General features: G+C 67.1%; 1 protein-coding gene across 2 annotated transcripts in view; it reads left to right on the top strand.

Annotated features, from left to right (window-relative positions):
- Window positions 1-632: 632 nt before the first annotated feature.
- The window catches only part of ARHGAP23 (Rho GTPase activating protein 23), a 30728-nt gene continuing 5229 nt past the window's right edge, over window positions 633-26131 (top strand). Inside the window, exons 1-14 of one of the 2 annotated variants that reach the window (XM_076356849.1) lie at window positions 633-791; window positions 14544-14723; window positions 17955-17979; window positions 18916-19008; window positions 19412-19490; window positions 19806-19860; window positions 20868-22329; window positions 23118-23273; window positions 23413-23524; window positions 23616-23673; window positions 23836-23973; window positions 24072-24371; window positions 25583-25644; window positions 26000-26127. In XM_076356849.1, the coding sequence (XP_076212964.1) occupies window positions 741-791; window positions 14544-14723; window positions 17955-17979; window positions 18916-19008; window positions 19412-19490; window positions 19806-19860; window positions 20868-22329; window positions 23118-23273; window positions 23413-23524; window positions 23616-23673; window positions 23836-23973; window positions 24072-24371; window positions 25583-25644; window positions 26000-26127 (2899 nt within the window). In that variant the 5' untranslated portion in view covers window positions 633-740. Of the gene's footprint in view, window positions 792-11076; window positions 11374-14543; window positions 14724-17954; window positions 17980-18915; window positions 19009-19411; window positions 19491-19805; window positions 19861-20867; window positions 22330-23117; window positions 23274-23412; window positions 23525-23615; window positions 23674-23835; window positions 23974-24071; window positions 24372-25582; window positions 25645-25999; window positions 26128-26131 lie in introns of those variants that run through there. The other variant, XM_076356847.1, reaches the window with a different exon arrangement.

The following is a 26131-nucleotide window of genomic DNA, read 5'->3' as shown; positions in this document are numbered from 1 at the left end:
CTGTCCTGGCGTTTCCTGTCCGTGTGTCCTTCCGCACTCCTCCTCCCGCATCGCCTGGCCTCGGCCTCGCCCTGCCGGTCCCCGTCCAGCTGTCCCTGTCCCACTGTCCTGCGATCCCTCTGTCCCCTCCCTCTGTGCCCATTCTGGTCAGTTCTGCTCCCGGTCCATGTCCCTCTGTCCTGGCTTACCCTGTCCTGGGTGTCCCCTGCCTGTCCCTGTCCTGGCCCCTGGGTGTCCCTTGCCTGGTCCCTGGGTGTCCCATCCCCATCCTTGTCCTGGTTTCTGGATGTCCCTTGCCTGGTCCCGGTCCCTGGGTGTCCCCTGTCCATCCCTGTCCCTGTCCCGGTCCCTGGGTGTCCCATGCCCATCCCAGTCCCCGGGTGTCCTCTGTCTGTGCCCGCTCTGGTCCCCGTCCCGGTGCTCCACCAGTGCCAGTGCCAGTCCCGCTGTCCCGGTGCCGGTGCCCGCCCCGCTCCGGTGGCCGCGGTCCCTCCCGCCGGGGCGGGCCGGGCCGTGCCGCGCCCCGCCCGCTCCCGCCCGCCGCCGCGGGCGCCCGGAGGAGGCGGAGCCGCAACCGGGGCCGGCGCCGCGGCCGGCCCAGCCCGAACCGAGCCGTGCCGAGCCCAGCCCAGCCCAGCCGGACCGGATCGTGCCTTACTGAGCCGAGCTGAGCCGCGCCGAGCTGAGCCCAGCCTTGCTAAGCCGGGCCGGACCGAGCCGAGCCCGGCCGCCGCGCCCCGATGAATGGGATCGCCTTCTGCCTGGTCGGGATCCCGCCGCCCGCCCCCGCGGTGAGCGGCACTGGGTGGACTGGGGAGGCTGTGGGCGCGGGGGAGCAGGGACTGGGGGAACTGGGAGATACTGGGGACGCGGGGAGCAGAGACTGGGGGCGCTGACGGTGCGGGGCTGTGCGTGGCGCTGAGGTCTGGTAGCAGAGTTGGGTGCTGGGCACCCCGGGGACGGGACCGGGGCAGAGCCGGCGCCCTGGGGTCGGGGGCAGCAGGGCCGGAGGGGTCTGGCCGCCCACGCAGGGCTGCGTGCCGCGGGCGATGCTGGCGGCGGTGGCTCGTCCCCGATGCCCAGCCAGGGTGGCGTCGTGGCAGGGTGGAGGGGCTGAGGCGCCTGGATCCGTCCGCGGGGCTGGAGGCGAGACCCTGGGGCTGGGCTTTCCCTTCTCCGAGACAAGACCTGCAAACGCCCACGCGTGTTTCCTGCGAAACTCCCGGCTGGGCTGTCTCCTTGTGGGTCCGGCTGCTCCATCCCTGCCAGCTCCTGGCACTGGGCAGGCAGCAAACTCCCCCTCGGTGTGCCCATAACCCCTCGAGGTCGTGTCCTGGCCCTACGTCTGGCTCCCCCGGCTCCGAGCAGCCCCCCAGCCTCGAAGCAGTGTGGGTATTTGCAGCACCACCGACCCATGCTGTGGATGCTCCTCCCGTGGCGGTGCCGGACCAGAGGGCGCTTGGGCGATTCCCGTCTCCCCTGGGAGCAGCATGGTGCCAAGGAAGGCCAGCCTGGCCGCCAGCTAAAACCCTATTTCCTGCCCATTTCGTGCCAAATCCCGGCAAAGGCGTTGGGTGGGGATGGGGCCGGTGCTGGGGGTCCTGGGGCCGGGGTACGGTGGCGGGGGGCACGCCGGGGTAGTGCCTGGGCAGGGATGAGGGCCGTGGTGTCCGACTGGCGCAACGCGTGCTAATTTGAGCAGAGGTTGCACGTCCTCGCCCCAGAGCTGAATTTGGCCTCTGTTCCTCAGTTCCTGGTTATTTGAACTCGGCTTCCCTGGCCCGGCGATGGGGCTAATAACCAGCCTCAAAGGATTAATTGGGGTGTGCGAAATGGTTCAGATATGAGGAGTGCTGCTCATTGCAGCGGCTGAGCATTAATCATGGTTTCTCTTCAGATTCCTCCCTGCTTACTCCGTTCCGCTGAGCGCTGGTGTTCGGATTTTCAGGGGGGTTTCAAGTCTCAAAATCTGCTCTTCTGCTGCATTTTGGAGTGAAATGTGCCCTCCTGGGGAGCAGCACCTGGAGTATCGGGGCTTTGCTCAGTGCCCGCCTCTGCCCCCCGCTTGCTGGGTAACTTGGGGCACTGAGTGACTTGGGGGGAGTTACTTAACTGCCGCTGCCTCTCCCTGCGCGTCCGGGGAGGACGGCGGTGAGGAAGGCGCTTTGCAATCCTCTGGCGAGGATTTTGTGCTGCGTAAGCAGAAATCCCGCCCGACGGCCGCCCCCAGGCCTGCGTGGCAGGGGCTGCGCCCCACCGTCCCCAAGCCTTCGGCCGGCGGCTGCTGCCCTCGTCCCCGCGTGGCTGCTGCCTCCGTCCCTATTTACCAGCGCTGCTCGGCAAATTGAGTTTCTTAATGCCTTCCCCCCCCCCCCCCTTCTTTCCGAACCCTGAACTTGAAAGACAGGAAAAGCCTGTGCTCGGGGCTGCTGCTGCAATCCTGCCTTGCAAGCGCAAAACCTGGCACCGGCGCCAGGTTGGGGCACGTGGCATGATGCCATGCCGGGGTCCTGCTGACCACATGGGGGTTTTTCGGAGCCGTGGGTCCCCAGCCACGTGGAGGCCTCCAGTCTTGCCGCCGCTGCGCTTTTAACCTTGACGTGTATCACGCGCTGTGCCTGGCCGGGAGCTCTGACACCCGTTTCTCATGCCACGGGGGGACTGCTGGGTGATGTGTAGTGTCCTAAACCCCCCTGGGGCTGGCAGTGCTGCCTGGGTGCCGTCATCGGCAGCGTCAAATGCCAAGGAACCAGCGCCAGGCGTTATTTAGGGCTCAGGGACCGTGGTCTTCAGGGGTTTGACATTGCAAATCTGGCAAGGGAAACGAGGTGACAGCTCTCGGTTTGGGGTCAGAGCGTGGGGGCTGGCTCGCGTGCCCCCTGCGGGGTGTGGGTGGCTGCTGGGGTGTGGGTGGGTGCTGCATGACTGGCTCCCAGGAGCACTCGGAGCCGGCAGCCGGGGCCTCTCCCAGGTTCGTGCGGAGCCACTTGCTGGGAGAAAACATGTAGGGATGGGGGGGGTCGTGCTGGGAAGCCACCGAGCCCTGGGGATGGTCTTTTATTCTCATTAAAGGGGAAAAAAACCAAAAGACTAGGTTTCAAGTCGGTGCCGTCCCATTAATAAGCCAAGTTTGTCTTCAGCAGGCAGCAAGACCTGATTTAAAAAGGAATGGAGATAGATGACCTATTTTAAGCTCTCAAGTTGGAAAATATCGACCTGGCTGCCTCTAGGCCGTGAGCGGCGGGGCCGGCAGCGCGAGCTGTGCCGTGCCATGCTGCGCCGCCTGCTCCCAAAACCCGTTCGGCTTTCCAGGAGCTGGCCTGGCTTGGGATGCCCCAGGTTGCAAACCGGGGTGGCTGCTTTAAACCTGCCGCCTACCTCCTGGCCACATCCCAAACATCTCCAGCGCTGGCTCAGAGCACCCGAAGCAGCTGACTCCTTTTCCGCGGCTGCTTATCCCCAGGATTTCATTAAGTCTTCCCTAATTGCCTTCTCGGGCCGCGCCGCAGCGAGCACACCTCCGCCGCCGTGGCTGCGTGTCGCAAGACCCGTGGCGTCGCGGTCCGGCGGGTCGGTGCCGCCGCCTTGGTGGGAATCGGCCGCGTGCCCGGCAGGTTTGGTCTCTGCTGTGCGAAGCCACGGGGTCCCCAGCCCCTGGAGCACGTTGATTTTCCCAGGGTGGGAGGATGCCAGGATGGGGGGGGGGGTTGGTCCCGCTCCCCAGCCATGCTGGGAAAATGGAAGCTGGAAGTTAGAGAGCAAAGCTGGAGCTGGGCTCTCCCCAGAGAAAGGAGGTGGAAACCTGGGTCGAGAGTCATCGCAAAGTGGCCGAAATGAAACACCGGTGAGTGGGAAGTGACCCCGCTCTTGCCTTGGGACCCAGCGGGGTCCCCTGGCCTGCACCTGCGAGCGCTTTGCTTGCTTGAGACCCCGTTGCAGCAGGAGGGAGCCGGGGCTGCAGTGAGCCGTACCCAGCCCCGGGCAGGGAGTAGGTTCCTGCCATAATCCCTGAGCCCAGCCGCTGGCACAGCGCCGGGGGGCCGGGTCCCCCCCCCCGACGGGCAGCCAGGCAGGTCTGGGGGCTCTGGGCCTCCCCCCTGCCCTGCCACCCGTGGGGCAGGACCAGCTCTGCCTTAAAATATCCACCATCGGTGGCACCACCAGGGCAGCACCCGCAGACCTGCCACCGCACACCCCCGGGGTGCAGGCGTGGGGGTGCCCGCAGCAGCCGTGCCCGCCCCCCCCCCCCCCGCCACCCCGATGGCAACAGTGGGTCCCTTGATGGGGCCAAGCGCGTGGGGCAGCCCCAGGGCGGGTGGGACGGAGCCCAGTGGCTCCGGGGGACAATCGCGCTATTGTGGCACATAGTGGGTTCTTTTTCTGCTGTGCGAGGCAGGGGGCCGGGCTGCGGTGCCAGCGCTTTTGGGGTGAAGTGTGGTCCCCGCCGGGGCTGGTGGTGACTGGTGTGGTGCCAGCGGCAGGACGCTGATGTTCCTGGGGGGGGGGGTGTGTGTGCAGCAGCGGGGCGGGAAGGTGATGGAGGGGAGATGGGCTGGCCCTTTTGCTTGCGGATGGGCTGCATGTGGGCTGCGGAAAAATGTTGGAAAAAGTCATCGGGTGTTGGTGTTGGGGCTGCAGCAGGGCAGGAGGTGCTGCGGGAGCATGGCTGTCCCCAAAGCCATGTCCCCAAAGCTGCCTCCTGTCCTCTCTGTGGCCGGAGGGAGGCTCAGGACCCTGCTTGGCTTTTTATTTTTACCAGCCGGTGAGGGGTGCAGGAACGGCACTTCTGTGCATCCCCCTATCTGAGCATTGCCCACCCTTGCGCTCCCTCCCAGCCCTCAGGCTGGCTCTTGTCCATGGGCAGCACCCCATGGAGGTGCGAGGGGGTCCCCCACGTGTGCGAGGGGTGCACGGCCACTGCCCCCACCCCGGGCCCCCGGCCTTGAGTGAGGCAGGGGCTGGAAGGAGCAGGCAGCCTTCCCCTGACCTCCCCGGGTAGGATTTTCCGCCGCGGAGAAGCAGGAGCAGAGCGCAAGGTGCCTCTCGGAGCCGCCGGAGGAAATGGCTCATTGTTAGCCCTGCTGAAAAAAAGAGAGACCCAAAAAATTGCAATAATGAGGCCAGCTTCTATTTGAGGGTTTCCATGGGAAAAACAGGAAACGGAATCCTGTTACTTTTCTAGGGCTTGCTGCCGATAACGCTGTTTTTAGGACAGGGCAGAGAATGAGGAGGAGGAGGAGGAGGTGGGGATGAAGGCAGCCCCAGCAGTGAGCCCTCGTTCCCCCTGCTCGGAGGCTCGGTCTCGCTTCCTCGTGGGCTGGGAGATAAAACTCCTGGGTGTCGCTTTGGGTTGGTGTTTCTCAGCCTCTCCGGTGAGCTGGCGTAGGGGCCATCAGGCACATCCCCGCAGAGCTCGGACCTGGTGCGGCTCCGGTGCGTGTCCCCAGCCCTTGTCCCCTCCTTGGAGCCACCTTCCCCGCCGGCACCGTGTGTTAAGGATGAGCTGTGGGGGCTGGGGGCCCGCGGCACCGGGGATGGAGGGCACGGAGAGGGCTGGCGCGGGGGATGCCCTGAGCGAAGAGGCCGCAGGGCTTTGCTGCGGGACGGTGGCACCGTCAGCGCCGTAGGGAGCCACTGAGTTAACAGGGGATGCAGCATCCCCAAACCCGCCTCCAGCCATCCCGGCTGGCAGAGCTGCCCCGGGATGCGGTCCTGGGAACCCATGAGCATCCCCTGGCCCTGCAGGTCTGTCCCCTCCGGGGCCAGAGGTGCTGTGGTGGGCTCTCGTGGGCAGAGCATGGCGCTGGGCGTTCGGGAGGGCCGAGCTAGAGCCACATCCTGCCCTGGCATCGTGACGTGGGGCTGCGAGCGGTGGTGGCACGTGAGCCGGCAGCGTGGGCAGGCTCCACACGTACACGCTCGCATCAATGCGGTGGCATCAGCCTGCATTATGGCTACTGGTACGGCTGTGAACGGGGATGATCCTGCCCCAGGAGCTCGACCAGGGATGCCAGCAGTGGTGGGGACCAGCACTGGCAGAGCCACGTGGCCGGAGAGCTGCGGTGGGCCGCAGGGCTGGCAGTCTGGTGAGAGGAGGTCAGGAAAGGGGACGAGGCTCTCTGGCTGCATTCCCAAATTTCTCTCCATGTGGCACCAGGGACCTCTGGCCGGGTGAGCTGGAGCCCTCCGGAGCTGCCGCTTTGAGACACGGCAGGAACGAGAGCCCCGCAGAGCTGGGGCTGGCGTCCCTGGCGCGGAGGCTGCCAGGAGGGAGCTCAGTTTGGTCACGATGCAGCCAGGAGGGGACAGAGCCAAGTGGGGACCCGGCGCGGGCTGACGACGGGGCTGCGAAGGAGATGCTGTCAGGATAAAAGTTTGTGTTGGGAAGGAACAAGGCGATTTCCTTCCCCGCGTTAACACCCAAACCGGAGTGGGAGGAATGTCAGAGAGCCAGTTTGCGGCGGCTCCTCTGGCCTCCTTGCCGCTCCACTTCTCTTTGGCACTTGGCTCGGTGTCACCTGGGCAGCGTCACCCCCCTCCTGGCTCCTTCAGGTGATGGGGATGTGGGTGGGGGTCCCCAGCCAGGCAGGTGGCTCTGGTGTGAGGTGGGATTTGGCAGCAGGTCAAGCCGTGCCCTTGGCAGCGCCCATCTGGCCGCTCAGTGCTGCCAGCCCGGTGTCTCCCGTGGGACTCCTGTCCTGTGCCGTCCCCGGGACTGGCTGTGATGACGGGGAGCCCCATGCCCGCGCTCGAGCCGTGGGTCCTGGCAGCCGTCTCCGGTTCCCCTGTGAGGTACATGGGGTTTGCCCAGGCGCAGCGGTGCTGTGAACGGCTCGGTGGGTGCTTGGGTGCTGCCAACAGCCGGGCGGTTGTGAGGCCAGTGGGAAAAGAGGAGACTGTTGGGCATCTTAGTGGATGCTCAGAGCAAACCCTGCTGTCATCCCCCGTCCTGACAGCCAAAAGCTGCCCCCAGGATTCCCACCCTGCCTACAGACAGTGCATCCATCCCAATAAGTCCCTGCCCAGGCTGGGACATGGCATGGGGGCTGCCGGCAGCCCGGGGGGTTACTGGGAGGCGCCTGGGGGGTTTCTTTCCATCACCGAGGCGTTGCTGCCTCCTGTTCCCAGTGCTGCTGCTCCTCCGTGGGATGTGCATCCCCGCCCCAGCAGCTCCCAGCCCATCTCCCTCCTGCTCCCTGGGGGCTGCAGTCGTGGCGTGCCGGGGCAGGGACATCCCGGGGGATGGGAGGCACACGCTGGCTGTGTGCAAGCAAGCAAGCATGCCCCCAAATCCCCGCTGAGCTGCAAAGCTCCTCAGCCCTGGTTTGGGTTAAAGAGAATTAAAACGCTTTCTCCTGCGGGGTGGTAATCCCGGAGGCTGGGGCACGGCCAGGCGGGCTGCCCGGCTGCTCCTGGCGCGGTCACCTGGCTGCTGCCCCCCGTTCTCCTGCCACCACATCCCCCGGGCCAGGCCCTGCTGCCAGAGCATCCCTGCTTTGCCCAGGGTGCATGGGTGGGTGCAGGCAGCCTCTGCCCGCAGGGAAGCGTCAGTCTTGGCTCCCTTCGGGGGTGCAGCCTCCCCAAATGCTGCCTGAGCTGGCCCGGACCGAGGGGCGTGGGTGGGACCCCCGTCCCCCCTTCCCCTCCGGGGACCCGCCGCAGGTGGGAGCAGGCAGCGGCTTTGCCATATAAGGTCTGGAAATCGGTTATTGTCTCAACATGGCTTTCTCCTCCCTGAAAATCCTATTAAAACCTCATTTTTCTGACCCTAATCTCCCCTCGCTGTTTGGGAGGGATTAGTGTTTGCCCCCCCCCGGCCCTGCGTGCTGCCGGCTCTGTGCCGGAGAAATCTACTTCCCGCGCGGAAAGCGGTGCCGGAGGAGGGAGGTTGGGGCTGAGCCCAGCACGCCGTGGTGGCGGCAGGACCGGCAGCTGCCTCTCCCTCTGTCCTCTGTTCCTGCCCGAAGCGTTACGTTATCCTCGCTGCGTGCCAGGGGTTGCGATGGCCGTGCTGGCAGGGACCCACGGCCACAGCTGGCGGGGCCAGGACATGGGCGGGGGGGATGTCACCCCCCCCCCCCCCAGCCGGGACCACCGGGTCCATCCCGGGGGTGTCACCCGGGTCCGTGCAGGGTGGGAGAGCTCCGGGAGCAGCAGCCATGGGGCAGGGGGGTGGCATTGGTGCAAAATATGGATACCTCCCCCCCTCGGTAAAGGTGGGCAAAGCAAAGGCAGCGCAGCCCGGGGTGCTACCTGCTGCTGGGGCAGGGGAGGGCAGAGGCAGGCAGGGGGCTGGGGCAGCGCTGCCTTTGCACGGCTCCTCTGTGCCTCAGTTTCCCGGCAGGTTTGGCTGAGGGGGCAGGCAGGGAAGCGATGCCAGCAGAGGGCCCTGCAACCCACCGGCAGCGTGGGCACGCGCGCACGCGTGGGCGCGCGTCCCCCACGCCTGCGCGCCTGCCTCGGCGTGCCGGCAGCGGCGGCGGTGCATGCCGGGAGCGCGCTGCCTTCCCCCTTGCTCCTGTTTGGCTGTGTATTTAGGACACTCCTGTGCAAAACACAAGTATTTTGGAAGGCGTCCAGGCGCGCTCGCATTCCTCGGGGTGGAATCTGCCCCCGCGAACGCCGCCTGACCTTTCCCGCTTTGGGCTGCGGGAACAATCCTGGGGCCCGTCCTCCCCTCGTCATCCCCCTGGGGGCTGGGGACCCCCTTCTCCATCCGGCCCCCGCACCCCCAGGCTGCTGGGGCAGCTCCTGCCTGCTTGCTCAGCGTTGCCAGGAAAGGCGGGAGCGGAGGCGGCAGGATCAGACCCGCCGTCCTCGGGGCAGCTGGCGCTGCTCCAGCTGCCCCGGGACCCCCGGCCGGAGCCAGCCTGCCGCGGCAGACTGCTCTTTCCCCCCTTTCAGCTGGAAGGCGAAGCCCCCCCGGGTGCTGCTCGCACCGACAGCTGTGTCAGCCCCGTCTCGCTGCCCCGGCCGGGCAGCTCTGCCTGCTGGGACACGCCGGCAGCTCTGCAAGCTGCCCGTCCCCAGGCTGGGGGTGGGGGCACAGGGCTGCCCCCGGGGCGGCTCCCACGGGGGACCCCCAGTGTACGCATCGGGTGACATTGGGGTGGCCCGGGGGGTGGCCGGGGGAGGAAGGCGGTGGTAGGAATTTGGCTCCCATGTTTCCCCATCCCAATTTCTGCCTGGGCTGCCGGTGCAGAGGCACCGGGACAGTGTTATTGGGTGTGCTGGGGGTGTGCAGCTGGGTCCCTGGGGACACGGCTGCCACCAAGCCATTCAAGCCAGCCCCCCAGCGGGGCTTGGAGCAGGCGCTGGGGCTGTTTTGGGGCAGAGCCGTGGCACCTTGGCCAGGATAGACACTGGGGACGTGCTGAATGCCAAAGCACTGCCAACATGCAGGGAGTCCGTGTGGCATTGCACCCTGGGGACTGTCCCCTCTCTGGCGTCCGGTGCCAGCCCTGGCTGGTGGCTGCGGGAAGCGGGTGCATGGCATCGTACTGGCGGGCTGGTCCTGCTGATGGGGTGGAGGGGGGGCAGAGGAGAGGAGGGGGCCACAGCGAGCGGGGCGGCTGGCCCTGAGGCTGCGGGCTGCAATCCCAGCAATGCCCGGCATTTCCCCGGCGCGGCTGCACGTGCCTCTCCTCAGCCTCTAGCATGGCAGGAATGCGGTGCGGGACCCCCTCATGCGGGGACGGGGACAGGCAGCGTGGGGGGAGGCAGGGCAGGGGGACGCTGCCCACCCACAGCCCCTGCCCGGGTCGGGTGTCCGTGGGTGCCGGGCTCATCAAGGTGCTGCTGTTTTTCTTATTGCTCCCATGTTTTGGCCGCCGCAGTGGAGAGCGGCTCGGTGGGCACGAAGGGGGTGCAGGGTGGTCTGGGGAGGGGCTGAAGCAGCGGGAGTCCCCGGGCACCAGTGATGAGGGCGGTTTGTTGTCCCTGCCTGTGGGCTTAACGCTGGGGAGCCAGGATTGAACTGTGGGGGCCGGTGGCTCTGTGCCTGGGGGACAACAGGGACCCGCCGCACCTGCAGCCCTGGATATCCCCCGAAATGGGAGATGGGGCTGGGGGGACTCTTGGTTTGGCTCCTGGTGGGAAGTGTCCTTGGAGCCACCGTCTTTTGCCACAGGCACTGAGCAGGGGGGTCGGGGGGCTTTGTCGGTCCCCAAGGGGCTGTGTCGGTCCCTGGGGTGCTGCACCAGCAGAGCCTGGGGCTGGATACATGCCTCTGCTGTGTGGACTCTGCTGGGTGCTGAGGACAGAGAGGGGACCAGGGGTGTCTCGGAGCCCCCACTGGCTCCCACCTTGCAGAGCCTGGTGATGGCTCATCTCCTGACCGAGCAGGGGGGACGCTTGCCGCACCCTCAGGCCGTCCGCCTCCCTGTCCCTGGCATTGCGTGGTGCCCTGTGGAGAGCGAGCGGAGGAAGGAAGGAAGGGGCCGGGAGGAGGGAGAGGAGGAAGCGGGGAGGGTGGGATGCTGCCCGGGGTGATGGAGGAAGAAGGGGGCGGATTAACAGAAGAAAAAAAAAAAAAGAAGAAAGAAAGAAAAAAGGGAAAGTCCAGGCAGAGTGACACCGCAGGCGGCGAGGGTTGGCTTGGGGTGGTGGGCTGGGCACGCTGATCCCTGCCAGCAGCTGGAGCCTCAGCCCGCCAGCCCAGCCGGGGCGTGTAGCTGCCCGCCCTCCGTCCATCCCACTCTCTGTCCATCCCTCCATCCATCCATCCATCCCACCCTCCGTCCATCCCTGCACAGCGCGGGTGGCTGGGTGGGGGCCGGCTGCCGCCCGTCGCGCCAGGGCTGTGTTGCTCGCAGGGGGTGTGAGCAAACGAGCGAGCAAGCGTGCGAGTGTGCCTGCAGCATTGCTGGGCTGGGAGCACCGCACGTCGCCCGAGCCATGCGAGACGGCGCAGCCGGCCCCGCGCCGCCCCCGGCAGCCGGCCCCCGCCGCCGTGCTGCCCAACTTGGAGGCTGAAGCCAGTGAAGGAGGCGGTGAGCCCATGGCTGTGCCTGCTGCCGGCTGAGAGCCCACGCTGCTGCACCTCGCTTGCCGAAGCCGGGCCCGGACTGTGGCCACATGGTGGAAGAGAGCACGGGCGGAGGGGAGCGGGGGTCCCGGCGGGTGCTGCGGGGCCCCCCCCGGCCCCCGCCAGCCCCCAGCCCCGTGGCGGTGGTGAGCAAGGGTCTGTGGAGCGTGGAGCGAGCCGGCAAAGGCTGGCGCTTCGAGCGCGCCGTCGGGGTGGACTGCAGCTCACCCGAGCCCCGCTGCATCTGGCTGAGCAGCCTGCGCCGGCACGCCGCCACCCCGGAGCACTGCTGGCCCCTGGCCCCCCGGCCCGGCCGTGTGCCCCCCCGCACCGACAAGTGCCGCCGGGTGAGAACCGTGTGCCGGAGACGCCAGGTGTCGTGCCTCGTTTTGGGGGGGGGGGGGGGGATGCTTTGCAGGGGAGGGCAGGGGATGGGGGGCTCCCCCGGTGCAGGGGGGCTGGTGGAGCTGGGTGGGGTGTGGCTTGGGGCAGTGCTGGGGCTGGCACAGCTCCCGGGCAGTGGTGTGTCCCCTTTTGTCCCCTCCTGTGCTGGAGGAAGGGTCGGGGTCGGGGGTCCGGGCTCCTGCCCTGCCGGTGGCTGCGAAGGGCAGGGCTGTGCCTGGATGTTTTGCTCCTGCTGCCCTGCTCGCCATGTCCGGGAGGGGGGAGGGATCCTGCCCCCCAGGAGGGCTCTGCAGGATGCAGGGAAAACACTCCTTCGTTCTGCAGGAGTGGGACACCGGCGGGAGCTACCTGTCCCATCGTGTCCCCGTGGGGGGAGCGAGGTGGCACGGTGACATGGGGTACAGGGACCCGGTGACACCTGTGCTGGGGGGCAATGGACCTCGCAGATATTAGGGCCGTCTGGGCGCAGGGGTCCAGGCGGGCAGCGTGCCCAGCCCTGGGCTGTCACAGCCGCTTGCACAAGCCATTCTTGCAAGGAACAAGGGGCTCCCCCCCCCCCCCATCCTTGCTGCCCGCAGCCCTCGCGGGACGGGGGCTTGGGGGAGCTGGGAGCAGGACGCAGCTGGTGGGAGCACAGCGGAAACCGCCGGGCTGAGGTTAAAATAAAACCCAAAAGCCGGGAGGTAGCTCGCCCCCTGCGGGGAGGGGGGACGGGGTGCTGAGGACAAATGGCTGAGGTGACAAATCAGGTGTCAACCCCACTGCCTGGGGAACTGGAGCATCTGCGGGGCCGTGAGCCAGCATGGGGGTTGTCCAAGCCCACAGCTGGGGGCTTTGCAGCCCAAAATGCTCCAAGCCAGGGTGGGTGAAGAGGGAAACTGAGGCACAGCGGTCTGGGATGGTTTGCTCTGCCCACTCCCTTGCAAGGCCCTTTGCAGGGATCTCTCTGGGTCTCTGCAGCGGGTGACTTCCCCCCTTGGGCTGGGGGGACAAGGGGGAGCTGGGATCCGGAGGGGGAGAGGCACCGCATTGAAGCTGTAAAAATCCCAAAGGAGATTTAATCAGGGCAAGGCGAACACCCGTCCTTGGCAGCGGGGTCAGGGCGCTGGGTCCCTGCGGGATGGGGGCATTCCCAAGTGATCTCTCCTCCGCCGTGAGTTACGGGACCTTGGGATGGAGACGGAAAGCAGCCTGGGAGAGTTGTTTGCTATGCAGGTTATCTCCTTTTGCTCGGCTGTAAGGCCGGATTCGGGCTCATGGGACCAGGTTTGGGGACCACCGATGCTGTAATGGGTATATCACAGCTGGGGACGTGTCCCTGTGTCACGGGCGCGCCGGAGCCGTGGCCACGGCTCCGGCGCGCCCGTGACACAGGGACACATCCCCATCCCTGCGGGTCGGTGCTGCCGTTGGTGTCTGCACCGATCCTACTCTCTCCGAGGCTTGTCTGTGCTGGTTAAAATCAGCAGGGCACATTCAGCTGTCAGCTTAAAAATAATCCGGCGAGCCGGCGGCCGACACAATGGAGGGCGCAGATGGGGACAGGCGCCGCGCCGGGATGCTCGTGGCCCCGGGGCAAAGGGATGGGGGTCCCCGTGGGAGCATAGGGTGCCCGTTGCCATCTGGTTTTGGGTCACCAGTCGGGGCATGCGTGGTGCAGGGAGGGCTTGGGGGCTCGTGGGGAGCTTTGCCTCCTGTACGGTGCTGGTAGTGGGGTTTTCTGGCTCTCCTGTGCTGGTGTTTGGAGCATTGCGGCTCTCTTTATGTTTTGGGGTGTCTGCGGTGTCCGCGAGCACCCGAAGCCCTTGTACCCCTCCGGGCTTGCTCCGGCGGTGATGGAGTGGGTCTGCGGGTGCTGTGCCAGGGTGATGCCTTGTGGGCTGCAGTGCCAGAGCCATGCCCTCACCACGGAGACCCTATCCCCAGGGGGATGGGACCCCCAGCCCCACCTGCAGCCGGGCCCCGTGCGGGACGTGCTGGCACAGGGGGTGCAGCCCAGCCCCGCTGAGCCGCTGTCAGATTTCCCCACCAGCAGCAAAAAGGCCCACTCAGCACAGGCGCGGACAAAGGCTTTTTGTGCCTCGTCCCTTTGTGTGTCCCTCTCCCTCCCCGCTCCCCATCCATCGGTTCAACCGAGACGGCGCCTGAATTTTAACACCCTCGCCCCGGGATGGGCTGACTCTGGCTGCTGCAGCGGGGAAGGAGGTGGCACTCGGGCAGGACCCCGGTGGATCCCCTCCTGCCTGGCTGCCGCTTGCCCTACCCGCTCCCAGGTTGCTGATTTCTCTGGTTTTAGCAGAGCTTGGTGCTGCCGGGGCAGGGCCCTCTGCTCCCTTCAGCCATGGGGCTGCTCCTGCCTCAGCAGGGCTGGTGGATGCACAGCCAGATGTGCAGCCACAGAGAGCAGCAACATCCCTCGCCGGGGCTGTGCTAAACCCTCCCAAACTCAGCCAAGGTGTCGGGACTTCTGCTGTCTCTCCAAGTCTGAGTGCCAGGCAAGATGCCCGCAACTGCTCCAGCTCTGCCGTGGTCCCATTCCCCCTCCCGACACCGGCACCAGGGGCTGCGGGATGGAGCCGTGTCCCTTTTGGCCCCATCTGCTGCTCCAGGCAGCATCCCTTGCCGGAGCCCGACGCGGTGCCAGGTCCCTGCCCCATCTCGGGAAGCATCACTCATCCAGCCGCCTCCTGGGCGGCTCTTTCCGGCTTGCCCGAGGTTATTACCGTGGCGTCATCGGAAGGGGACCTTTTGTCCCCGACTCCCCCATCCACCCCCATCTCTCCTCCTGCTGCCTCCTGGGTCCCATCCAGACCCCCAGGCACAGCTCATTTCCCCCCCCCCCCCCTTTTTTTTTTATTTCCTTTCCATGCATCTTCTCCCAAAAGGTCGCATACGAGGAGTCTCGGGGGATTCTGGTGGGGTGGTCTTTGGGGTCTGGAATTTGCTGCCGTGGGGTCGGGAGTAGGGACGGGATTCCGAGGAGCAGAGCGGCTTTTCCAGCAGATTTCAGCTGCCAGCACGGGGCTTTGAGGGGGCTGGTTGGGGGACAGACTGCCTACACCCACACCCCACACCCCCCCAGAAGTGACATCTTCCTCCTCATCCCCTACAGCCAACACCGGGCCGGAGAGATGGGGCGTCCCCGAATGCCAACGCGCCCCCAGAGGGGCACTTCCCCTGGGTGGGCCCGAAGACGGTGGTGCTGCGGAAGAGCTTACAGGGGGGGTTCGGCTTCACCCTCCGCCACTTCATCGTCTACCCCCCGGAGTCAGCGGTGCACTCCACTGCCAAGGTAGGTCTGGGACCTGGGGGGGCCACGGGGACCCCCAGAGCTGCTGGAGCGGGACTCCGAGGTGCCGTGGTTGGATGCAGGATGCTTTTTATGTGGGCTGGGGGTAGGCAGGGCGGGTCTGGGGAACTACGGAGTGGACCATCCATTGCCTGCCTTGTTGGGGTGCCTGGAGTTTCCCCCACCCATGGGTGGCCCTGGGATGGAGGAGCCCGTGGAGCTGCTGGGAAGACGTGCTCTGAGCAAGCAGCAAGTTGGCAGCGTCTCTGGAGACGTCCCAGAGCCCTTCTGGCAGGGGACACGGCTGTCTGCAGGAGCGGAGAGAATCCCTCAGCTCCAAACAACGGCTCTGGCATCCCTGGGAACAGCAGGAAAAGGCACTTCAGAGCCCCCGAGGCCAAGGACAGGCTCGACGCAGTGGGACGTCGCTCGAGCTGAAGTGAACCACACATGGCCACCATGAAGTCAAGCCTGGGAGCAGGTGCTTTGGAGGATGCTGTTCGAGTCCTTCGTCGCATCCCTCCTCCTCCTCTGACCAGCATCAGCTCGACCCCTCGGAGCACCAGGAATTACCAGCAGGTTCTTGGCCGGAGAGGGGCACATGCCCAACCCCACTGGTGCTCGCCGCTTTTAGGACAGCAGATTTTTGGCTCCCGGTTTCCTGGCCGTCAGTGGGAGGCTTCGGGCTGGATCTGCCCCAGGACCCGGCGGCTGCGATCGTGTCTTGGCTCAGCTGCAGCCCAGACCCTTCCCAGGTGCTGCCTCTTGGGGGGAACCAAACCCCGGGTTGGCCATCGCCTCCTGCGCCCTCTGAGCCATCGAGAAGCCCCGATCCGGGCAGCACCTTTCCCCTCCAGGATGGAGGGACCCTGCGAAACCACCCAGCAGCTTCCAGCGTGGACTGTGCCCTCTGCGCCCGAAGGCGACGAGCCAGCTCTCCTGCTGTGCCAGCTCCAAGCGCCCGGGGTTTGAAATCCCCCTCTTGCCCTGTTTTCTGTAGCGGCAGCTTCATGCAGACGAAGGGAGAAGCGTCTGGGAGCCGCGTGGTCCGTTGCAGCCCTTTCCCTGCTCCAGGCTGGGAGGACGTGGATGCTCCCATCACCCCCAGAGCTTCGCAGCTGTCCGCAGCCCCATGGCTCCGGCTGCCCCATGGCTCCGGCTGCCCCATGGGCCGGTGCTCACTGCCTCCTCCCCACAGGCAGGGAACTGCAGTGGGAAGTGAGTCACTGGGTGGGGAGAAGCAACTTGCCGGAGTCCCCGCTCAGCGTCCTCCATCACAGCGCTTTTCCCAGGCTCCTTATTCTGCTTCCCCAAATCCTTCCTGCCTGCACTTTCCTGCCTGCACCGGGAAGACGGACCTGACCCGTCTCCAGCAGAGTGACTGCAAAGGAGCTTTCATCGTGGGGATGGCCTGAACCTGCTCCGAACTGAGGTGTTCGCTTCCACCTCTCCACCATCTTCCTAAGGCATCCTCCAAGAGCGAGGGACTGATCCCGCCCCGTGGTGCTGGGCACCAGGGCTGAGCCCCGCCAGGGCGGGAGCACACGGGGCCGCGTGGGAAGGAGCCAGATCAGCGCCGGGAGGCAGAGATGCTCTTGCAAAGGGGCTGGGAATAGCTCCCGGCACCCGTCTGAGCCCAAGCCGGCGCTCCCGGGCTGGCGGGGCAGGGTGTGGTGTGGCTGGCTCAGCACCCGTGGGTGCCGGCGGGCAGCCAGGTCCGGGGGCTGAGTTTCGGTGGGGTTGACTCAGCAGGGAGGGTGACGACAGAGCTGCGTTCACCGTGCCGTGCTTTGGCACCGCTGTGCCCAGCCTTGGCCCCAGCCCTGGGAGTGGGGCTTCTGGGCTGCCCTGGGGGACGGGAAGGGCTCCGGGGTGCTGCAGAACGAGGAGGGGCAGGGAGAGGCGCGAGTCTGTGCCTCCAGGGGCCCTCGGTGGCCCTGTGCTCCTGCCGTGGCACCGCGGCAGCCAGTCGGTGCACGGGCAATGGTACCAGATGTGCGCGGAGGCTGCGGGATGTGGCTTTTCCTTCCCGCCATGCAATGGACACCATAGAGTGATGCCTCCAGCCCCCTCCTCCTCCTCACCGGGAATGTCCCCCTGTCACACTGGGATGGAGACCGGTCCCTTCCCCACACACTGGAGGGACCTGCCATCCCTGGGGACACTGGGGCTGTGTCCCCGCTGCCCTGCACAGGCTGGGGGCTGGGGAGGAAGCTGCAGCTGGTGAAACCTCTTGGCTGGAGCCGAACTCGTGCCTCCCCTGGAGACGGCAGGATCCGGCACTTGCGGAGTGAGAAATCCCCTTCCAGGTGCCTGGGTCCCTCCATGGGACCCGTGCATGGGGCTGAGCAGCCCCAGGTGCAGCCAGCTCCGTGGCAGGGCTGGGGGCTCGGTGTTGTGGATGCAGCCCCACGTGGGTGCCAGCACCCTGTGCCCTGCCCCAGCTTGGGCACCCTCTAGGCAGCGTGGCTCTGCAGCGGGATCCCCACAGGAGGATGTGGGAGACAAGGGCAGGAGCCACGGACGCGGTTCCCACCCCAAGGGACAGAGCTGCGTGGCTCCCAGGGCTGTCCCCTGCCCGTGGCTTGGAAGGGGGTGGCCAGGAACCCTCTGCCATACCCCCTGCAGCACCCGCCGCAGCCCCGGCAGCCCGTCCCATGCAGTGGGAAGCTGCAGACATGTCCCCCCGCCAGGGACACGTTCCCCCCACTGAATAATTGCAGGGCTAAATATAGCCCCACTAGCGGCCGGTGCCCCTCTGAGGCCACCTGTGCAAAGCCGTCCCCTTCCCGGGGGTCCCTGTTGCCGGGACCCGCTGCCCGGGCACTGCAGTGGTGTGGGTGCCAGTGGGCACCTCTGTCCCTCCCCTGGGACCCCGCTGCCGGGGCTCGGGCTGTCCCCGGTCAGGCTCAGTGGCCCAGGATAAGGGCGAGATGCCACCACCTAGGTGGGCTGGGCCCCTTCCTGCTCCCCTGCCCCAAAATCGGCCCCTTCCCCAGCAGCTGGGTACCGGGGGCTGTGGCGGGTCCCTGCCCGCTGGCGGGGCTGCGCGGGCGGGCCGACTGGATCCGGTGTCAGGAGGTAATTTTAGCCGGGGGCGGCGGAGGGCAGAGGAACACGCAGGTCCTGTGAGGGGCTTCATGGGGCTGGCACCCCTCTGGTCCCCTGCCGGTCCCCCTGCCGCAACTGCCCTGACCTGGCCACCAAATAAGTGTTTTTCTCTTCTCTTGGCAGGAGGAGGAGAACGGGAACCGAGCAGGTGAGCACTGGTGCTGTGCCGCTGTGGGGATACGCGGGCACCCCCCACGCAGGGGGACGTCACCGCCCGGATCGGTGGGTGCAGTGGTCCGGGGGGTACGCAGCTGTCACAGGTCGCAGCGGGTATTGTGGCCAGGGCACACAGTCTGCCGTCTCTGCTGGCTGGCACCGCGACCCTAAATATCGGCTGGCGGTGAAGCGGCGTGGTGCTTCGGTGGCAGCTCGGTGGCACTTGGCATGGCAGACGGGCTCGGTGTCCCCAAAGCCCTTGGGAGATTTGCTGGACCTTGCGCCCAAGGGGGTTTGTCCCGAAGCCAGAGGGGCTGTGGCGTGGCCAGCACCGGTCCCCGTGGCAGGCGGCTCGGCCGAGCGTAGGGTGTCTGGGGACAGGGACAAGGCCCTGCTCTCCTCCCGGAGGCTGACGGTGACGTGAGCGAATGTGAAGGCGTCAGAACGGATTGGCACGCTGGCAGCATGACGAGGCACCGGGGCTGCGGTCCCTGGGAGCCAGGGTGGATGTGGGCGGCAGCAGCCAGACCTGGCACCCAGTGCCCGTCGGGGCTGGGGGGACACTGGCCTCGCTCCAGGCGGTCCCCGGGGGATTCAGCATCCCTTGTTGGCACCATCCCTCTGGCATCCATCCACCGCCCTCCGGTTTCTTGCAGCACCCGATGGCTTTTGCTCTTGCAAAGGACTGTGGCTGCAGCCACGCTGGGGAACAGCCACGGCTGGGGGAGATGGGTGCTGGGGGCTGTGCTGAGATGGGGGCTTTGCCCAGGGCAGGACCTGTGCTCCGCAGGTCCCAGGTGCAGGCAGGGCTGCCGTGCATGGGCTTGGCAAGGTGAGGAGGGTACCGTGAGGGGCCAAGCATGCTTCTTGTTGTGCGATGCACCCGGCCGTGCTGGCGGCTCCCTGACTCTCTGTCCCTGGGGAGCAGGTCCCCCCCGGAGCCGCCTGGAGCCCATGGACACCATCTTTGTGAAGAACGTGCGGGAGGACGGGCCGGCGCACCAGGCTGGGCTGCGCACCGGTGAGTGGGGGCGTGCGGGGTGACCGAGCCGGAGATGGCTCCAGTCTGCTTGCGGGATGCGTGCGATGCTCTCCCTCCTCTGCCGGGGACTTTCTTGCTTCTTTTGCTCTTTTTCTTGCATTCCTTCTTTTTTCCGCCCCGCGCTTCCCTCTGCTCCCTGGCACTGCCAGGGGCTCTGCTCTCTCATTCCTGGGCTGGGATGCCCAGAGCAGCATTGGGATCCCTGTGCGTTAGGCTGGTTGTGGGGTCCCCACAGCTCCCCTTGCCACACAGGACCTGGCTCTGCCCCTGGCAAAAGCCTTGGCCGTGTTCAAACCCTGCTGTGAGCGACGGCGGGGACAGCCAAGTGCCACCACCTCCCCACTGACTTGCAGTGACACTGTCTTCTCCACCCTGTTTGCAGGGGACCGGCTGGTCAAGGTGAACGGGGAGAGCATCATTGGGAAAACCTACTCACAGGTCATCGCACTGATCCAGAACAGGTGAGTCCCCTTCCTAGGGCTGGGAGGAGCGCAGGGACGGGCAGAGCCGGGGAGGGACATGAAGGGGACACGTCGCAGCAGGCACTGTCCCCCTGGGTGTCACCGGGGCGGCAGGAGCGGTGAGTTACTTGGGTGCCCGCAGGCAGTGGTGCTGCAGGGGGCTGAGGACAGGCAGTGGCGTGCTGTGACCGTCACGTGGGGATGGGGACATTCGTCCTCTCAGGGGGGATCTGGCTGAGCGTGAGATTGGCCTCTCTGGGGGCAGGCGGGGACCAACCCTGGCCACCCTGACCCCTCTGTCCCCTCTCCCCGCAGTGACGATGTGCTGGAGCTCTCCATCATGCCCAAGGACGAGGACATCCTCCAGCTGGTGAGTTTGCCAGGCGGGTGCCAGGGACCGGGTTGGTTCCAGAGTTCCCTGGCGCGGCTTTCCTGGGCTGTGCCGGCGTTCCTGCCCCACCAAACCTGAGAGGCTGGTCTGTCCCTGCTCACGCTCCTCCCACACTTCGGGTGGGGGTGGCCAAGTGCCCCTATCCTGCTGGGAACACTTGGGGACAGGGCCCCACCAGCATCCCTGGAGCAGCAGTGGGCGCGGAAACGGAGGTACCAGGGAGTCCGGGGCAGGAAGGATGGGGGACATGGCCCCTGTTTTTTTGGGGGGGCATCCTCGGGCGTAGCTGCAGGGTGAGTTGCTCTGGGTCTCAGGGTCTGGCTTATCCTTGGAGCACCCCAAGCGGCTCTGTTGTCGGTGAGCTGGGGTCCGGGGGCAGCAGTGGCCCTAGCAGGGTGACCTGAGCTGATGGGTGTGCATGGGGCTTTGCCTGGTGCTCCTCCAGTCCTGGCTGCCTCCCGGGGCTCTCCCGGCAGTGCTGCCACCAAAGCTGCCGGCACCCATCCCAGACTTGGCTATTAGGTGGCACCGCTGCTTGGCCCCAGCCTGGGGGACCCGCTCCCATTGGGCTGGGGGGGGTCTTACAGCCCTGGCAAGGAGGGGATCTCACGTCTCTGCCTGCCCTGGGCTCTGAGGATCCCCTGGGCTTGAAGTTGGAGGTGCCTGTGAAAAGTGAGAAGGGAGAGCCGGGCCCGGCCAGCCGTACCAGGGTATTTTAGGAAGGAGGGAAGGGGAAGGGAGGGCGGCCGGGCAGCAGAGAGAGCAGAAGGGCTGGTGTTGGTGGCAGCGTTGCTCAGTGCCGGGGGGACCCCATGGGAAAGTGGGACCAGGGGGACTGCAGCCAGCCCTGCCCAGCTCACCCCAACAGGGAGGTTTGCTTGCAGGTTGGGGAGGAGCAGAGAGCACCCCTGTGGCACCCTGCCCGTGGTGGGAGCACGGCGTTGCAGCCCCAGCCCCCCCACCCTGACCCCCGCATCCCCCTGCAGGCGTATTCGCAGGATGCCTACCTGAAGGGCAACGAGCCGTACTCCGGTGGGGCACAGAGCATCCCCGAGCCCCCTCCCATCTGCTACCCACGGAAGACGTACCCCTTCCAGGCGCGGGGTGCTGAGTCTCCCTCGGGCCAGCCGCCGGACGCCCGCACCCACCGCCCCGCCGCCACGAGCCCCTCATCCCCACTCGGCACGGCCACGCTCACCAGCACCCGGAGCGAGGCGGGTGGCAGCCCCGCGCACCGCCCCGACGAGCCGCAGCCCGGGGGTCCTCCCCCGCGCCCCACCGCACCCCACGGGCACCCTGGCTCCTTCTCCCGCACCAGCTGCCCCAGCAACGTCGCATCCTCTCTGCCTGACCGCTACGGGATCCCTCCCACCACCCCCTCCTGCTACGGGGTCCCCAAGCACCTCACGGAGCACCGGACTCACTGTGGCTTCAAGGAGGGTGTCGGGGGGCTGGCGGGGGCCGGGCGGCCCCCCCGGGAGGCAGCGGGCAGCCAGCGGGCACCCAGCCGGCAGGAGTGCCAGCAGGCTCTGTCCCGCTGGTTTTGCAGCCAGGAGCCACGGCGGAGCGCCTCGGAGGAGCGGCGGCACGCCATGCCGCCCCGTTACCGCAGCGTGTCCCAGGACCGGCTGGGGGGCTCGGCGGCCGCCCCCCGGGGCTGGCCCCACAGCGCCTCACACGACACCTTGCTGCAGCCCTCCCGCGAGGGCTGGGCACCCCGTGCCCGCTCCGACCACTACCTGGGCAGGTATGGGCGCTCCATGGAGGCGCTGGAGCCCGGCGCCCTGCTCTCCCCTCACCTCGACCGCTCCGCATGGCCACCTGAGAGGGTCTGCCGGGCCACCGTCGCCACCGTCGGGCAGCCCATCCAGCATGGCTCCTTCGCGCCTTCCTCCTCCTCCTCCTCCTCCTCACGGGAGCCGGCGCCCGTGCAGAAGCACCCATCACAGCCCAACCTGCAGAGCGCAGATGATTCGGGCTACATCGGCTACCGGAGCTACAGCCCGTCCTTCCAGCGCCGCACCGGGCTGCTGCACGCCCTCTCCTTCCGTGACCCAGCTTTTGGTGGCCTGCCCACCTTCAGCATCTCGCAGCGGCCGGCTGCCCCGCTCCTGGAGAGGGTGGTCCCTGCCGTCCCGCCACCCACCGGTCCCCCGCCAGTCCCTACCGCACCCAGGGAGAAACGGCCAGAGAGCAACCGGGTGCCCGAGCAGCTGGAGGAGCGGAGGGAAGAGGTGGTTCTGCGGCAGAAGCCGCCCACGGGCCGCAAGATGCCGCCCCCCCTGCGGCAGATGAACTTTGTCTTTCCCGAGGGGGTGAAGGAGACGGACATTTGTGACCCCCCGCTGGCTGGCGGCAAAGGGGAGAGGCCGGCAGCCGAACGGCAAGGCCGGCGCGTGGCTCCCTTGGCAGCCCCCGAGGACTCGCTGGCGTCCATCCCCTTCATTGGTGAGTCAGGGCGGCTCACTGGCAGGGGGGGTGGCTGCCTCCAGGAGGGGAGTTTAGCAAGTCCCGTGCCAGGGAGGGCATGTTTTGGGGACAGGGTGCATTGCACAATTTCAGAGCATCCATCCATGGCTGGCGTGGAGACGGGAAGGGGCCGTGCCAGCAGCACCTGCAGCGTCCCGCACCCCGCAGTGTCCCGCACCCCTCTGGGCATGCTGTCCCCGAGCAGGGCTGCAGGCGTTGGCGATGGGGTGCCAGGGTTTAGGCTCAAGCGGCCTCATCCCTCCCTCTGTTGTCCTGCACCCCCTGCCCAGCCCCTGGTACTTCTTACTGGGCACGGCTGGGTGTGAACTGGAGCCCTGCATGCTCCTGCCCTGCTCTGAAGTGGGGACAGGGACGTGTCTGGGATGACCCACTCCCCGTCTCGCTTGGGACCTCCCTGTCTGGCCACCTCAGCCTGTGGGGACCCAAATAGGTCTGGGGGAGCCACCAGCTCTGCCCCCTCCCGCAGCGCAGCCTGCCCCGTGCCTGCTTCCAGGGAGGGACCCCGGGGCTGGTTGGGGAGGGAAGGGATGGGGTGGGGATGGGGGGAGCCGCAGGGTTGCTCTCTGCGAGGGTCCGGGTGCACCGGCAGCTCCTGACTTTGCTGGGGGTGGGAGCATGTCCCCCAGCCCAGCCCGGGCACCTGCAAACCCATCACCTGCCAGAAGTGCTGGGGGGGTCACAGCAGGGACTTCCCCTGCCCTGTCCTGCTCCAACCCCTCCTGCAACACTGCCCACCCCTCTCGCAGACGAACCCACCAGCCCCAGCATCGACCTGAAGGCCAAGCATGTTCCTGCCTCCTCGGTGGTCTCCAGCGCCATGAACTCGGCGCCCGCTGTTGCCACCAGCCCCTCCTCGCCCACCTTTGCCTTTGCTCTGAGCCGGCACTACTCCCAGGACTGCAGTAAGTGCTGGGCAGGGGGAACGGTCCTGGGGAGCCACGTTGGGGGGGCAGGACGGGGAGGAGCAGCCCCCCGCCCTGGAGCTCTGCCCCGTGCCCGCTGGGCTGAGCAGCACGTGCTTTGCCCTTCTCCCCCTTGCAGGCAGCATCAAGGCCGGTCGCCGCTCGTCCTACCTCCTGGCCATCACCACCGAGCGCTCCAAGTCCTGCGACGATGGTCTGAATGCATTTCGGGATGAGGGGAAGATCCTAAGGTAGGGCTGGACCTCCCCTCCCAGTCCCACCGCCACGTGGCTCCCGTTCCCTCCCCACCGTCCCGCTCACGGGGGCTGCTCTCCCCCCCAGGAGGATGCCCAGCCGGGTCCCCAGCCTCCGCATGCTGAGGAGCTTCTTCACCGATGGGGTGAGTGTTGTGTGACGGCGAGGGTTGGGGGTCCTGGGGGTGCCCCCCGCCTGGGTACCTCTATAGGAAGATAGCCCGGGGTTGCTCCGCCTGGCTGGGGCACCGGTGGAGCAGGGGGTGCCGATGGCATCACCCCAATGGTGCCCTCCGGTCCCCCCGCAGTCTCTGGATAGCCTCGGCACGTCTGAAGACGCCCGCTCCAAAAGACACTCAACCTCCGACCTCTCGGACGTCCCGTTCAGCGCCGTGAGGAAGGAGGGCTGGCTCCACTGCAAGCAGATCCTCACCAAAAAGGGGAAGGTAGGCGGGTGCCCCCCTGAGCCCGGCCAGCGATGCGGGGGGGACGCTCCCCGCCGCAAGCATCCCTGAGGTCCGTGCCACATCCCTTCTCCCCGCAGAAGGTCGGTGGAGGCATCCGGCAGTGGAAGCGCGTCTTCGCTGTGCTGCGCACCCACTCGCTGTACCTGTGCAAAGACAGGCGGGAGGCGGTGACCTGCGCCCCGGCCCCAGGTGAGGAGGAGCCGCCGATCAGCATCCGAGCGTGCCTGGTGGACATCTCCTACAGCGAGACCAAGAGGAAGCACGTCTTCCGGCTGACGACCGCTGACTTCTGTGAATATCTCTTTCAGGCAGAGGATCGGGAAGACATGCTGGCCTGGATCAAAGTCATCAGGGAGAACAGCAAGGCCGAGGGCGAGGTGAGAGCCACATGGGGCTCCCGGCTGCCTCTGGCTCTCCCGGCACTAACCGCCTCGGCTCTCTCCGGCTCTTTGCCTTGTGCTGCTTCCCCAGGCCAAGGCCGGCCCCTGAGCGGCCGGCCGGTGTGGGGCTCGCCCGTCCCGTGCCGTGCTCCCAGGGGTGCACGGGGGCTCATGGGTGCCGCGGCGTCCAAGAAGAGCGTGGCTCCGCCGGCCTCGGCTGGAGCAGGGTGCGCCGGGGCGCTCAGCAGAGGCGGCGTGGCTCTCCGCGTGCCGCAGCGGTGCTTCCAGGCAGGGTCGGCGCCGGATCTGCCGGCAGCATTTGGTTGTGTAGTGGGAGAGGAGCGTGCATGGCTCTGCCGTGGTGTGTTGTGTCTCCTTTGGTGGAGCGAGATCTGGCAGGGAGCTCCCTGCCTGTGCTGGGCATGGTGCCCACATGGTGCTGCCGGCTGCCAGGGCTGGCGCCGGGTTGGGGCTGAGCCCTCACCGGGCAGCCGTGGTCTGTGTAATGGGTTGCTCGGGTCTGAGATGGGGAGAGCTGCTCCCCGGGGCCGCGGGCTCCAGTGGAGGATCTGCAGGGCTGGATGTGCCAGCGCTGGGCTGGCTGCGCGCCATATCCCTGCGGTGCCGGGATGGCCTCGTTTGGTTGCAGCGTTCGTGCCGGGGTCACGGCAGGCTCCGGCCCTGGAGGGTGCGTTGAGCTCAGAGTGGTCTCTGGTTCTCTGTGGCACAGCCCCGCTCCGGAGGGCACAGGGGGCTCGGCAGGGCTGGCAGCGCCGGCACAGGGAAGGTGCTGCCGGGTCGGAGCACACGGAGCCGTCTGGGCACCTGCCGGGGCTGTGGTGCCGCCAGGTGGGCAGCATCCCGCAGGGATGGGTGCGTGTCTTTGGAAGCTGCGGGATGTAGCGGGTGCGCCTGGCGCGGGCAGACGGAGGTGTGCATGCTGCCAAGGGATGTGCCCGTCCCCGAGCCTCTGTGGCCGGCTCGGAGCCCGCATGCCGCCCTGCGCCATGGCAAGGAGCGCCGCAGACCGCAGCGGGGCGGCAAGCACTGGCGGGCACCGGCTGTTTCGGGGCAGTGGGGACCCGGTCCTGCCCTCTCCTGGTCCTGCCTGGCCCCGCGTGGCGCCCGGCAGAGCGTGGACTTGCCTGGGGCCTCCGGTGGATGCGCTGCTCAAGCTCTCCCTTCCCCTCTTCTCTCTGCCTCCCCAGGACCCCGGTTTTGCCAGCCAAGCGCTTATCAACAAGAAGTTAAACGACTACCGGAAAGTGAGGTACGGACCTGGGGGCGGTGGGCACGGAGACCCCCGAGCGCTTTATTCACCTCAATTTTAAAGTGATGGAGCAAAGCCAGAGCCTCCCTTGATGGGGCAGCACCGGAGGTGCCGGCTGCACCCGTCTTCGCTTGGGGTGCCGGCGGGGTCCGGTTCAGCCAAACTGGCACCGAACAAAGGGTTAAAGCGGCTCAGTGCTCCCCAGGGGTCCCCGTTACCCGGTGTGGAGTGCAGCCCCATGGGCACGGGTAGGATGCTGGGCAGGCCGGGAGAGATGCCGGCATTTGCTGGGAGGTTTTGCGCCGGGCTGGTGCCCCTGGCCGTGCCCCGCCTGAGCCCCCCGCTCTCCCTACAGCCCCGCGGGCGCCAAGCCCGACTCCTCGCCCAAGGGCTCTCGTGGGCTGGGGATCCGAGCCGAGTTCCTGAAGCAGACAGGAACCAGCGCGCCCCGGTCCCCCAGGCAGGATGCGGCCGTCACGAAAGGTAG

The sequence above is a fragment of the Aptenodytes patagonicus genome, chromosome 20 (genome assembly GCF_965638725.1).
Source record: "Aptenodytes patagonicus chromosome 20, bAptPat1.pri.cur, whole genome shotgun sequence".
Lineage (NCBI taxonomy): Eukaryota > Metazoa > Chordata > Aves > Sphenisciformes > Spheniscidae > Aptenodytes > Aptenodytes patagonicus.
This window is presented reverse-complemented; position numbering and strand designations above follow the sequence as displayed.